Source organism: Cyprinodon tularosa, unplaced genomic scaffold (genome assembly GCF_016077235.1).
Source record: "Cyprinodon tularosa strain WSP-4 unplaced genomic scaffold, ASM1607723v1 ctg144, whole genome shotgun sequence".
NCBI classification, from domain to species: domain Eukaryota; kingdom Metazoa; phylum Chordata; class Actinopteri; order Cyprinodontiformes; family Cyprinodontidae; genus Cyprinodon; species Cyprinodon tularosa.
Window position 1 is genome coordinate 813,147 of NW_024038265.1, and position 15,241 is coordinate 828,387.

At 36.6% G+C, this 15,241-nt stretch overlaps 1 protein-coding gene across 2 annotated transcripts in view; it reads left to right on the forward strand.

Annotated features, from left to right (window-relative positions):
* The window catches only part of nbeaa (neurobeachin a), a 150,273-nt gene that overhangs the window by 48,226 nt on the left and 86,806 nt on the right, over window positions 1-15,241 (forward strand). For both annotated transcript variants that reach the window (XM_038278784.1, XM_038278785.1), the window contains exons 2-5: window positions 3,415-3,646; window positions 9,327-9,427; window positions 12,820-12,915; window positions 14,872-14,993. In XM_038278784.1, the coding sequence (XP_038134712.1) occupies window positions 3,415-3,646; window positions 9,327-9,427; window positions 12,820-12,915; window positions 14,872-14,993 (551 nt within the window). The remainder of the gene's footprint in view (window positions 1-3,414; window positions 3,647-9,326; window positions 9,428-12,819; window positions 12,916-14,871; window positions 14,994-15,241) is intronic.

Sequence of the window (15,241 nt, forward strand, 5' to 3'; positions counted from 1 at the left end):
TAGAGTCCAGTGGAAGGAAAAGGCACAAAAATTCAATTCCACTGGGAAATCTCTGCAGTCACTGATGATTTGGGGAAAACACCTGCTTTATTGGGTCTACCATGTTTTATATTGGTCTGCTGACAAGCTTTATGGAGGTTCTAATTTTCCATTTTTCAAATCCAAGTACCAACACCTCCATCAATGACCATACTGTCACATTTAATTGAATGATAATTGAATTAATCATCAGCTAATTTAGTAGTCCAAACTGCTAGCTTTGGTATAGAGACTCTAAGCAAATCATTTGCAGACACAGCTACTCCGAGCTATAACTAAGACAAAACTGTAGAAAAAAGAAAAACAGTGTTTTAAGATTGAAAACCTTTTTGTTTGTTAAAGGCACACTATGCAACATTTTTCAGTTAATTAATGTGTTCCATAACGTTATGGATGATTAAATGAGTTATTTCAGGTTGAACAAAGGTATTCTCGGCCGCCCTGTTGGTCTGTGGGGGAAATACTGCACTTGCAACTGCAGGAGCACCGACCCGCACCCACAGGCTCAGAAGTCTCGTGAGAGTCAGTCTTGCTTTACGGCGAGAACTGCTACACCCCCCAGTTAAAAGCATGCTCGTTGCTAGCACAGTGGCAATCTTTGTGGAGTAATGCTACATTCACGCAGCAAAAGCACGTCTGCTGCTTTATTTTTGCTGCTTGTACCAGTTTGTTCTGACGCACGGCTGAAGCAGCTTTGCTGCTCTGGCTGCGCGGTGCAAAAGTGTGTCTGAGGCGCATTGGGCGGAGCTTCACTAACCTTTCTCTGCCTTCCAGCTATATTTGCTGTGATTAGTGGGAATAAAGTAGTTTTAATATGTGTTTAAGTGAGAAAATACACCTGAAAACGTAATCAGTGCAGTCAGTTCATTCAGATTATTATCCTGCCTTCAATATTTTTTCTGTCGGAGCCGCTCAGACCCCCACATACCAGGGATGCGCCGACAGTATGGATCCCTTCATCAGCAGCGGTTCACCGCGGCAGCTGGTAGGTGTTTTTCATCTAAATAATCCAAACTGCATATTCTGCAGGCAGATTTCTGCATTTTAAGTTAATTTAGGCGTCAATAAACTGTTTAAGAGGAGTGATCATCAGCGCTGTGTCTCTCTCCCTGCGTTAAACGCGCCCGATGCGCTGCTTCAGCTGCTCAGACGTGCTGCGCCTGGTGCTCAAAACGCGCCGCTGGACCTTTTGCTGCGCCTTGACGCGCGTCAACCATTGACTTTGCATGTAAACTCGCTGCTTCTGTCGCGCCAGATACGTCCAGTGTGAACGCAGCATTAGTCATTCGCTGCTAAGCTCAAAACAACCGCGCCTGACTTGACGGAGAAACCAGGAGAACAGCTGAGCATATTTACGACAGTGCACTTTTACTTTCGCCCTCTGGGGGGAGCCTCGCTGGAAAATCAACACCGGTTGCATAGTGTACCTTTAACATTTAGCAATAATTCCTCTCGCAGAATAGTTTTAGACCCAGCTTGTTTAGATATTGTAAAAAAAGTATACCATTAAACAATCTTATCACTTTATCAAAAAAAGAAGTTAACAGATTATTGGTAAGAAAAATAATCATCATTAATAATCATTATTTTTCGCTACAATTGTAATCCATTGTCTTTTTAAAACAAATGTAAAGGAGATGCAGTGTAAGTGTATCCTGGACACCTGAGGAAAAGTTACATGCAAGCCTTTTAACATTTATGCACAAATTTTTGTGCATAAATGCATGGATTTGTCCTCCTTTAAATATCGGGAACATAAAGAATTCACCATCTTTTAAAAGAAAAACCAAAGATTACTTGGCATTGGGTCGTTGTGAATATGATTTGGGTGTGGACATGTTATTTTAATGTGAATTATGTGGCATATTTTGTTTAATCTTTGTGCAATATAGGATGAAATATATAAATAGTAGTATTTCATCATATTTCAATTTGTATAATGAATTTTTAAAATTTTCCTGGACCCCAGGGAGACTAGCAACCTCTTTGTGGGGGCTAATTGAGCCGGGGCTGAACAATTAATTGGATTAATCGTGCTAAATCGATTATTGAAGTAATCATCAACTAATTTAGTAATTGATAAATCGTTAACTAGAATGTAGACTCTAAAAAGTGTCTTTAGCTGATAGAGCAACCCACCTTGAAGAGGTATTGTATCAAAAATTATAAAACAAAATAAAAATATTTTGCATTTAAGATTAAAAAAAAAAACATTTTTGTCTGTAAATATGCTCTATCCAGAACTTCAAAAGTAGAAAATCTTGAGTTTCACCTGGTTTAATTTCATAAAACATCTTTAAGGAACCCTTGGCCATCCGATTAACAATCGATTAATCGAAAAAATTATCGACAGATTAATCGATTTACAAAATAATCATTAGTTGCAGTCTTAAATCAAACTCTGGAATGGATATTAACATCTATAAAATTTTATTCAAGTTTTTCCTTGTTTACGTTTCATTTAAAAAGTCTAATAATTGTACTTTCTTTTAAGTTTTGATAAATTACTAAACATTTTTCTTCTTAGAAAGGCACATTCTGCTTAAGGCACTGGAACAGTTGTGGTCTGGCTACCAGAGGCACCCAAATAATGAACCAAATTTTTCATGATGAATATTCCTGTTAGGAATGTCTGTCTGATTATAAACAGCCCTGCTATAACAATCATAATGTTTATCTTTCTGCTCCCTCTTGGTCTCTATAGTCTATGGCTTGTTTCAGTTTCATCTGATTTAATAACCTCAGCGGTGCTCCCAGAGCTTGCTGGTTTCCATGGCTTCCATTTCCTGGACAGTTTAGTATGCCGAGGACGAGCTGTGTGGGTATGCTTGTGTTTGTGAATGTGAGGCACAGCCGTATGTACTTTCACAAGTAATTATAGTGCTTCGGCCATTAAGAGACAGAACATTTGCGCTTGATTTGATAAGTGTGGTATGATCTGACTAATGCCATCTGAGAGCACCAGGACTGTAATGTGTATTAATCAGTGTCTGTGTGTAAGTCTGGTTGTCTGTGCATACCGTGGTGTTGCTGATGAAGAGGAGGCCTATTTTATGTGCTGTATGTTGAGTGATTGAGGTTTGCAGAGGGGAGAGCTCCTCTTCTGGTATGAGAGGGCGAGTAGTAGAAGACATAGTGTGTGTGGGTTTTTTCCTGAGTCCATCTGTGCATCCAGATGAAAGACATTTATTTCTTCACTGCCTATCTCCCCCAGGCCAGAGAAATGTTTTGCTAACCAATCAACATCCATCAGAAGCTATCCTAACCTCTCTTGGAGACAAAACTGTAAACGCTTTTCCAAATCATTCAACATTTTTTTCTCCCCCCTCCCCGACCCCTTGCTTCTGCTTTCCCTTCCCCCTCGTCCTTCTCCAGCTGGTGGGTGGTGAGTTTGACCTGGAGATGAACTTCATCATCCAGGAGGCAGAGAGCATCGGCTGCATGGTGGAGCTGCTGTTGCACTGCGAAGTGACGTGCCAAGCCGAGATCTGGAGCATGTTCACCGCCATCCTGCGTAAGAGCGTGCGCAACCTGCAGACCAGCACTGAGGTGGGCCTCATCCAGCAGGTGCTGCTCAAAATGAGCACTGTGGACGACATGATCGCAGGTGAGACCAGGAGGATGCGTTTTGGTATTATTTTAAATATTGTTATTGGTGTGTAGCATTTAAACATTATTAGAAACTTTTAAAGACTTAAGTAGTTTTCAACAGATGTTTGTAATGTTAGTCAAAACAATTAGTCAGTTTAAAAACTATCTAATAAAGAACCTTAGCACTATTTTGTGCAATATTAAAACTATGGCCTATTAAATAAAGTGTTGCATTATTCAGTTTACTTAGGCAGACTGGAAAAGTATAAAAGGTTTTTTTTTTTATTTGATTTCTAAATTAGCAAGAAAGATATAGAATATTGAAAAACATTTGCATTTTTATGCTTTTCCTAAAAAATCTACATTTCACACAAAGGATCAGACTTGTATCTTATATTGATACTGTATAAGAAAGGGACCAAAAAAAAAATTTCTGCGGTGTTAAATTAAGCCTCTGCTTACCTTACTTTACCTATTTTGTATTTAAATATGAGCACAGGTTCTTGAGCAAAAAAAAGCTGGTGCAGCTTTTGCACGAATTGTTGCAGGACTAGAATATATAGAACCACCTTTGAGAAATCTGCAGTTATCTGAGACAAACCAACAAAAAAGTTGTTTCAAGATCAGTGGTAAAATAGAGTTGTTCTGTCATTTTTTATGTTTGGACTTTGGTTAAATTGAGGTTTGATAATGAAATTATTAAGGAAAACATGGAAATATTGATAAATGTCTCTTTTATCTCCCGTTTCTTTGCACTTCAAATCTTTTCAGTTATTGAAGCATAAATATCAACAATATTTATGACTGTAAATTATTTCTCTGAAATGTTTGTGTTTAGATCATTAAAATGGTTTAAGAAAAGTGGAAAGTTGAATCTGGAGAGAGAATGGCCTGTTATGAGATTAAAATATCAGAAGCGTAATTATAACAAAGGAAAAACAATTTCAATATCTTTAAATCAATATCTGCAAAAAAAAAAAGTTTTTTAAAATATGTTAGAAGACTTGTCTTTTGTTAATAAATAAACCCATCTGATACTCTATCTACTGGAAAAGGTCAATAAAAAAGATTTTTGCAGTTTTGCACTGGAGGAAGTGGACTAACTTAGACCCCAAACAACATGGATAACAAAAAAAACTAAATGATCAATATCTTCTGATGAACATATACAGCACTTGCTTTTTTATTTATACATTTGATAGCAGGGAAAAAATATCGCAATATTGTAATATCGGGATTCGGGCTGAAACAATCTGATTAATCATGATTAATCGATTGATTAAATAATCATCAACTAAGCTCAAAATTGATTGATTAACTGGAGTATAGGGACTGTAAAACATGCCTTTAGCTGTCAGAATGACCCACCAAGATTGTAAAAAAGAAAAAATACATTTTGCATTTATGGTTAAAACTAAAAATCTTCCTCAATATGCTCTATTCAGGACTCCAAACTGGAAAAGTTTGAGTTTCACCTGGTTGAATTTAGTAAAAATCTTCTTTAAAGAACATGTTGGCTACAGTATATGATTATTAATCAATTAATGGAAAAGTAATCAACAGATTAATTGATTTGCAAAATAAAAGCTAGTTGCAGCCCTAATTGTGATAATATCGTATTGTCACCCACGTATCGTGACACGTTTCCTATCGCAACACCCATCCCGATACTCACCCCTACTCTTTACATGGTCATTAAACAAAAAGCATCATTTTAAGCTATTTAATGGAGCATTCTTAAACCCTTATCCAACATAACCTCCATTCGGAGTCTATATTGTGTTTTTGCTGTACGTGGTGGATGACCTCAGAACAGGAAAACATCTGTTTGTAAGGAATATTAGGCCTTTATTATTTTGACCAAACAATACCCAAAGCTGCCAGCGCCACTACACCATAGCAGATAAAGGATATACTGTATATGTTTTATTTAACATATGGTGAAACACAAAAAGTATTTCATTAGCAAATAAAATCACACATATCATATTATTGGTTTAAAGAGTTTAGGTGCTGGAGTCATTTTTTCAAGCTCTTCTACTGGTGGAGTAGAAATTTCACACAGGGAAGAAGGATTTTTCCATCAGCGCCTTTTAGAATAACACAAACACCTGCCTTTAATAATGGATTTTACTGTACCTGCTGAACAAATAAAACCCAAACGGTGTTTCCAATAAGCAGCATACAGGTTTTTTTTTTTTTCATCCTGATTATGGGTAAAATCTTCAATCTTTTTCTTATAGAAAATCTTTCATTATGTTTAATATGCACTAAACTTGCCTAGAATCATTTTTCACATCTAATGTATGTGAACCAGTATGTAGAGGGACTTTACCCTCCCAGTCTTTTCTCTGCATTACTGCATCGACCTTGGCTTCCCTTTAATAACATCTCAGCATGCTCATCCACACACTTAACTGTCCATGTCCTCTCTGTCCTATCCACCGCTGCTAGAGAATATGTTTTATAGATAGCTGCATCAGTTTACTGCCAGTTCTCACCAGCTCTCTTTTCTAACTAGGATTTCTGACTTTTTCCTGAAACTATTTAAAATGACCTATATGGATTTATTGTACCAAAACTGGAGCTCTAGGGACCCTGAGGGTAAATCTGGGACATTTTGTATTGCATTTTGCTCTCTAATCAAGCACCTCAGCGAGCTAGCCTTTCTCCTCTATTCCCAGTCGCTGGATTCTGGTTAATGAATCATGGTGGGGACACTCTTCATATCCACCAAGAGGAGCACCTCTCTGAGCAGACTCTTTCACTCTGCAGAGGCTGAATGCTCTGCCTCCGCCATAGCTACTCTGCTAATGTTGTTTGTGCGAAGTGAAGGTCGATGCAGCAGGGAGGTCATCTAGAAATACCCCTGATTTATTGCAGATATGCTAAAGTATGCTATCATTCTACTAAAGTGAAATTATCAAATACTTTCAACCCAACAGGAAGTCATTTTAGATATGAAGCTAAGAGCATTTGGTCATTTATCATTTAGGATCATGTATGTATATTAAATGAGTTGCTGCAATTTAAATTTCTAGGGTTATTATTACCTTTATTTCAAGATTAATATTCATTTATAATAAATTTTCCATTTTATATTAAATGAAGCTTTCATTTGATGCTTATGGTGAATGTTTCATGCACTTTGATGCCAACTCCAGTTAATTTAGGATTGAATTAATCTTTTGCTTAGAGCAACAAATTTCCTCTGACAAAACTGTAAGGATTTCTTTTGTAATATGGCCCAACTTGAATTGGATTATTTGTAGAAAATGGTCAATATTCAGGTTTTTGCAAGGAGACATTTCAGTCTAAAAGACATTAAAGGTTTATTACCAAAATAAACCAACAAAATAAATGTATTAACAAAGAAGCTGCCCTGTGATTATAAGAAAAAATGTATTCTTATTTTTCATTAATTGTTGAGAATGTTATAATTTAAAGTACTTTTATGTGAAAGAACACTTAGGTTTTAATAATTTCTTTATTTACTATCGCAAACAGGCTACTGAGTTGGATTTCAATAATCTTAAATCCAAATGTATTGGAGGCATGAATGATATGGAGTTTTATTCTGGATAAATATAAGAAAAATAACTAATTTTTGAGGAAGCTCAAAGGCATTCCAGACTTTGGGGCTCGAGCAGAGCCTAACAGGGAAGGGATGCTGATCAGTCTTCTCTTGAACTTTGTAATGCATTTATGGATGGTTTTTTAATTTTTACAAGTAAAAAAATAACAAAACAAAGCACATCTGTGTGTTCTTTGAAAAATGTTATTCTTAGTCAATTCCTTTTACCATATTTTGATTATTAATAAGGGTTACACGTTACAATAACCATCAGCACCATCATTTATAAATGATATAAATTTATAAATGGCATGAGAGAACATTTAATAATTTTGTTTATTTATTTAAGGATCCCCATTATGGGCCTTTCAGATAGGAAGCGATTTGCGCTGCGCTGGCCGCGGGGTTCAGCGCATTTGCGCTGCGCCGGCTGGGTTGCCGGGTCTAGTCATTTGTTTGTTGTTCCAGCTTTTGGTCAGCAGCAAATATGTATCTGACCCGTGCTAAGAAGCAAGCGCTAGCACTAGCCCTGCTAGTTCGAAGAAAAAGAGCAGCAAGAAAGAAGAGGCTGTGGGTGCACGAAACACTCAGGTCCAGAGAGCAGCTTGGGGAGTTCCCACTTGTGAAAGAAATTGCAAACTTGTGTCATATAGTTCGGGGAATTCAGACACACACAGTATAAGCTTTTCCTCCATGTTGCTTCCTGGTCTTTCCAGCCGATGGTTTCTATTGGCCACGCGTGCATTCGTCACGGCGCGCCGCGGTCAAAGTTCAACATAGTTCAACTTTGACCTGTCCTGCGCGCGAGCTCGCGAAGCGCTGCGCTGCGCTGTGCTTCCGCTTTGCTCGACGCAGCGATAAACCGCCCTGGCGCGGCGCAAGCCATTGAAAAGAATTGGTTTCACAGCGCAGCAGTGCGGTCGTCGCAGCCTGTCTGAAAGGCCCATTAGTCTCCACGAGATTAGCGACTACTTTTCCCTGGGTCCATTATCAACTGAAAAACATCACAATCAATACCACTTTTATTAATGTTTAATTCATTTATAAACTGCACATAAACGTTTTATTAAAAGTAAATAGTTCATTGAGGTATCAAGCCCACTGATGTTATGGGGAAATTAATATGGTAGGGTAAAGTGATCCATTTATTTTTTATTAAAGGTTTAGATGCAGTTTATAAATGATCAAACATCCATAAAACATCTGTTAAACATTAATAAATGGTCACTTTACCATTTAAAAGTGATGATTTTTATGGTTACTGTAATATAAGAAACACCTGAGAGTAGTTTGTGGCTTAGATTTTTTTAGGTGATATAAAAGCCTTTAATTGATCATATTTAAATCAGTCGTTCAGCCCAAACAGTAATCTGAACAGCAATTAGGAAAATACAATATTTGAAAAATGATAAAGCAATACATTTCCTTTTAAAAATGCGATGAGATGTTTTTTGGTGTTGTGTAAAAACAAAATGCCTTAACTAATGAGATAAATGATCTTATACACATCTGTAAAATGTTGGGGTATAACATGAAAAAAGGTAGGGATGAAAATGCAGCAAACCCTAATTTGACTTATAGCCTTCAAACTATCTTTTGTTAGTAGTTTGACTGAGTTAGTGTTACTAGTTTAACTGAATGAAGGATTTTTTTTTAACTCCGGCTCTGTCCAAACATCCGCCCTAATCCCTATATATAGCACTATAAAGAGGCTACTCCATTTTAGATGAGTGTCCGAATGTTTAGTGGGTGAAAGAGTAGTGGACTCAAGACAAGCAGTGTAGATCCGTGGTCAGTAGACAAGCAGATGTATCCCAAAATGCTTTGCAAAAGCTCACCTTGCAAAAGGTCATAGGATCTGTCTTGGGGGTGAGAGAGAACAAAGATGGTGCAGGGATGGAGCCTGAGTCATGTGACCAACACGGAGTGAAAAATAGTGATCATCTGTAACTGTGTTCATTATAAACTCCACTATATATTCCCCACTCTATATAGTGATTGAGGGATTTAAGGGCGGATGTTCGGATACAGCCTCTCCTTGTATATGAACTGTTGAACCAAGTTTAGGACCTCATCACACAGACAGAGATAGCCATAACTTTCTGCTCTTGTGTTTCCTCAGACCTCCTGGTGGATATGCTGGGAGTCCTGGCTAGTTACAGCATCACAGTCAAGGAACTGAAGCTTCTCTTCAGCATGCTGAGAGGAGAAAATGGCATCTGGGTAAGTTGGTGCAGTTCCTGCGCAGAAACGTATAGTTGCCTGAAGTATTATTAGTTTAAAAGCAAAAAGCAGTAGTAAGCAGTAGGGAACTGTAGACGTAAATGATAAATTCAAGGAATATTATTTCTAAAATCCTAAGAAGTTTTTTCTTGAGTTTTTTTTTTAACTAAAACTACAAATTGTTAAATAATAATATATGAAGTCACTGACGATGTCACATCGAACTAATATCAGCATTTTTTCCCAACATCTTTCAAAATCATTCATCAAATGCAATAAGAAGACCAATTATACAATTATATTATCGAGAATATTTAACAGTATTAAAAGTATTTAATGTTTAATTATAAAGCATAACTGTATATTTTTTTTGTTAAGTACACTAATTGTTAGTAAAAAAAATTACTCATCTTCGAAATGACAGATCTGAACTGGCATCTCCATAAGGAGCTGGTGGCTGGGATTCTGAGGTTTAGTTATCCAGACTTTATCAAATTGTGCTTTTCCATTGTCTGTTTTCTTCTTAGAGACATAATGTTGGTTAAACAGGACAGATTTTCATGCATAATTCTTTAAAGAAACGCTCTATAATAATAAAGGGCAGTCCAGTCATATAAATCAATCCGTTCAAAATGAATAATGTGTCGGTGATGATGGGTGAAGGACTAGAAATGAAGGCATGTAACACATAAATCACAGTCCTTGGGTTTCTTAAAGGGCACTTTAAAGAAAATGTAACACCTTAGTATATATTTCTTTATTTTCTTCAGTATTACTTGTATGTCTTTGTCTTCTTACTGCCTTTAAATTAGATTTCCCTCTGATTCTAGGACTCTTTTATCCATTTACAATAGTGGTCAAAGCTAAATTTATTCCAAATGAGATTAATTATACAGAAAGAGTCTGTGGTGTGATTAGTCTGGGTGTCACTTAATGGGATTATTGTGCTAATAGACTTGAATAAAAGAGGATGCGCTTGTGTTTTTGTTTGCTGTGTATCTGTCTGCATTGATTTGTAAGTGAATGTAGAGACAAGAGTTATTTGTGTTTTTGTTAAGGTGTTTTTTTTTTTGGGTGGGGGGGGTATGCAGGGGCTTTTCTTCCTCCCTCTCTCTTGTAATTGGCTTGGTGGCAGCAGCGGAGGAGGGACTGCGTTATTGGCATTAGGAGTATTAGAAGCTTGATGAAAATAGCAGTGACAGCCCAATCAGGTGTGAAGGTGAAACATTTAGTGCAGTTCAATATACTCAGACTCCCTTTATATGTAACTACTATTCTGTTTCTAAACACAGAACAGCTCCAATGAATTAAACGGTTTTGCTCAAGGGCACGCTGTTTTTTCTTTCTTCCTTCTGACAGGTTCTATAACCACCGCTCTCCACAGGCACCAATGCAAAACCTAACTTTTCAGATAGAGATGGAAAGTTTCCTTTTTCTAATTTCTGCAAATAATCTGAATCATCCTTCACTCTGCGTCTTTGTTTTTCATATGATCTTATAACTTATGGCGTCTTTCTGTTTGAGCCACTGTACTAGAACCTGTTAATAAGATTACTCCTGGTGCTGGGAATGAAAAGTGATTAGTTTAAGATCAGACGGGCTTCCTGTTGTCGTAATCTGACCTGCTCCCTGTAGTTTACCGATTAGCTCAGCTGCCGGCCACTTGGTCTCACAGCTTTAGAAGAGAGGGTTTAAAACTGAGCTGTGCAAAGATGTTTTTATGAGGTGAAAGTCCATGTGAAAACAGCCAATGCAGGGTTTCTAAATCTGTGTATTTACAGATTTCCAGTAAAAGTAGAAACAACCCAGGATCCCAGCCCCCATTTCCAAAAACCCTTTACTATTTGTCTACTTTGATTGGTCCACCTTTGATCAGGCTGAAATCTGAACATTTTAAATTTCTTTTCCAGGAATGCCAGTAGAACAAGGTACGAATTTCATTACTGTCCTTGTTGGGTCAGATTTGGCAGAAGAGGTCATTAGAAAACATTGAAATGTCCTGTTTGATTTAATGCAGATTTGTAATCCTCTTTTGCAGAATTGTATTCTCTCAAAGCTTTGTAGAAATGGGAATGTTTCACTAATTTCAGCTGCACATTAATACATACAATATAAAAAAAATCCTAATCTAGAAGTGAAACTCATAGATTAGTTGAACAGTTTTGAACTGCATTTAAAGTGGGTTTTTTTTATTATTTGGTGGACAGATTCAGTTTATTAGAAAAGAGGACTAGTTAAAAATACCATTTTGAACTCAAACTGTATGTAATGATTGAGATGATTGTTGTCCAGCAGACAGGCATGGACAAAAGCCCTCCTTAAGTGGGATAGGTTCCAAAAGGTCATTTTTAAAGAAGGGTTTGGTTCACCGAGCTATTTTACCTACAGTGTCAAAAATCAAGCAAAAATAAATTTTGCCGTAGAAAGTGCACTGCAAACAGAGATAAGTGCAGCTTTGAGAGGATTGTTAATCTGAGCCCACTGAAGAGGCTGGGGAAGATTCACATGGATTCCATCTACAGGGAGCGTTCTAAGAGAATACAAGGACGTATCCAGCTAATGGCTGCAAAGGTCAAATTCCTTGTGTTAAGCCATTTATAAACTAAGATCAGCATTAGAGCACTTTGTGTGGCCTGAAATAAAAAAATAGCTAGATTTTGCATTATCATTGAAAATTATGAAAATCAGAATTGATGGGATATATTCACTGTAAAGGCGCCTGACTGATTATTTTGTGTGTATATATACATAGAAAATTATCAGTCAGGCGCCTTTACAGTGAATCGGGTGAGACAGAGGCATGGATTGAGTGGATTGATCACTGACCGTGAGCCATAATGACCAAAATTAATTAACAGTAAACAGTTGAAATGTAGCACTCTGTTTATTCAATCTATGTAATAACTTTTTGAAGTGAATTTCTAAAATAGTTTTTCAAATAACTTTGATTTCTTTTCATATAGATTTACCTAAAAAAAAAAAAAAAAAAAAAAAAACGTTTTGGAGGAGCTCATGCATGACCATGCTCGGCCACCTCTGGTCACTGATCGACGGTCCGTACCGTCAGCTCTTTCACAGCTCCTCCGCTGTCCAATAACGATCGTCACCCCGTCCACGTTGCCCCTATTTCCCTGTGCATTCCCATTCCTCCTCCCTCAGCAGACCTCTCAGGGGACAGATCGATTAAGGGGCACCATGGTATTGAGGGGTTGTTATTGAGGGAGGGAGGAGGTGATTGAAGACATATTGATCCACGGTGTTTGCGGTAGAGATTTGAAGCCACACAGTTATTTCTCTTTTTTTTTTTAAACAGTGTCTCTCTGCTCTCCCTCTGATGGACAGCTTTTGTGATGTAATCAGGACTGAATTTACTTTCTCGTCTCCTCTTCCAGCCAAGACACGCAATCAAGCTGTTGTCAGTGTTGAACCAGATGCCTCAGAGGCACGGCCCTGACACGTTCTTCAACTTCCCCGGACGCAGTGCAGCGGTGAGAGACACTTGCAACTCTTTCCTTTTTTGTAGATTTATTCTTTTAGCTTCTTAATACCTTCATTTCCTTTCACTTCATGTAAACCTTCGGTCCATACATTCCACCAAAAAAATATAAACATTTTGTACTTATGATGGTCATACAGTGAATCTCAAAAGTGTACAGCATCCTGTTAAAAGTGTCAGATTTATTGGTTACATAAGAAACATGATTATCCTTCAAAACTGTGTAATATTTGATTTATTTTTACATAAACAAAATAAAAAACTTATAAAAACCTGGTTGCAAACATTTGCATTGTATTAAACCTTCTTAAAGCACCTTTTCCTTCAGTTTTAGTCTGCAGTCTTTTTTTGGTTTGAAGTCTGTTAGCTTTTTTTCATCTTTAACATGTTTTACTCACTCTATCCTGCCAAAGCTTTCAAGATCTGTCAGATTTTGAGTGCATTTCTTTTCTACTGCTCTAACTGGAACATTCTAGTATGTCTTTTTTTTTTTTTCTCCCCTTGAAGCCCTTTTTTTGGTTGATTTGGATGGATCAAATCCCTCTTCAATTTTACCTTAATAGCAAATGGCTTAGAGTTTGGGGTCAAAACTGCATTTCATTTCATCCATCCTCACAAAACTTCCAGTTTCACTCATAGAAAATGAACCCACAGGGAGTATGGTGTTTCTTTCAAGATGGCTAATATGTTGGGGAAAATTGTTTTAGATATTTTGGCAGCTGCTTTAGTTTTGCTTAAGGCCTGTTGGCAGCAGTTCTTAACAGTTTGTATATTTCTTGTGTTTGTCAGATAGACCATTGCCATTGAGCTGGGGTGAAAGGGGAATTTTAATGTGTTCATGTTTGGTTGGAAGCTCTTTTTATTTTTAGATGATTACATTTCCTAAAAAATCTTTTTTATGCTACACATTCTGTTTTCTAACCCTAAAAAAAACATTTTCAGTGCTAAATTAAAACATGAGCTGTTGCACATGTAAAAGGCATGGAAATAAATGTCAGTGGATGTATCATTTAGAGCTGGGGTTCCAAAAGTGGTAGTCCGGACCCCCGGGGGTGTCGTGATCCATTAAGTGGGTTGGAAGATAGTTTTAATAGTTATTGGGATGTGATTCCTTTGGTATATAGGTAATATATCTTAAACATCAATGTGAATACCTGAAGTAAGTGTAATTTAAGATGTCAAATGTATTTACTGTATTTACTTTTTAAATCTAATCCATGATTCAAATATTAAATAATAGTAATTGTAAAAAGCAAAAAATAATAATTGATTTTGTATTTGTATAACTAAAAAACATTTAACATGATGGATTCAATGATTTATTGACAAAGTAAAATGCATTTAGTTTAAAATGAATTTTAAATGTATAAATAAATTCAGGGTAAATACAGTATATGTATTTTCAGGGGGGCCCCAGTCTGATGCTTTGTTGTTTTTTGGGGTCACAGGCTGAAATGTTTGAATATTTATTGCTGTGTTCCTTTTTCTGTAACCCTCTGCTGAATGATACCTCTGTGCATTTAGATCTTCTGGATGATGACTCATTATGGATTTATATAAAGGATTGAGATGAGTAAATACCATCAAAGCTGTTTAGGTTTATTACTAAACAATTCAATTTACTATAATAGGTTTTAGTGCATTCTGTAGAAAATGGTATCATTTAAATGTTTATTTTTTTTTTTTATCAGCTCAAAAATCGCCTGGTAGTTGATTTGTACACCATGCATATTATGTAATGTTCTGTATTTATCAGTTATGGTTTATTATTTAATAATTTCATTTTTTTTTATCATTATTTACATTCTATTAAATTTCCCTTATTATTATTATTTCTATTATTATTAACCTGGGCTATCAATAGCTGTCTGCATACTTTTGAGATCCACTTTAATTGCATGTGTGTTGCGTTGTTGTTAAACGAGGTGTTTTGTGTATCCCTTACCAGGCTATAGCATTGCCACCAATTGCCAAGTGGCCGTACCAAAACGGATTTACCATCAACACCTGGTTCAGACAAGATCCGCTCAACAACATAAACGTGGACAAAGACAAACCGTACCTCTACTGGTGAGTTGAAACACCCCTGTACTTAAACCGGAACTAAAGGGAAACTTTGATTTTGTAAAATAAATGTTATCAAATGTATGTTTTTATCTTTTTTCCACTTACAGCATTATATAATTGTAACAAGCTTGGTCTCAAAGAACAAAAGACATAAATCTTCTTTGTTTAAAAACCTTTTTCTTTTTAATCATGTCTATTTTTTAGCGTCCAGTGATGCCTTTTTTTCCCCTCAAAAGAACCTCTGCTATTGA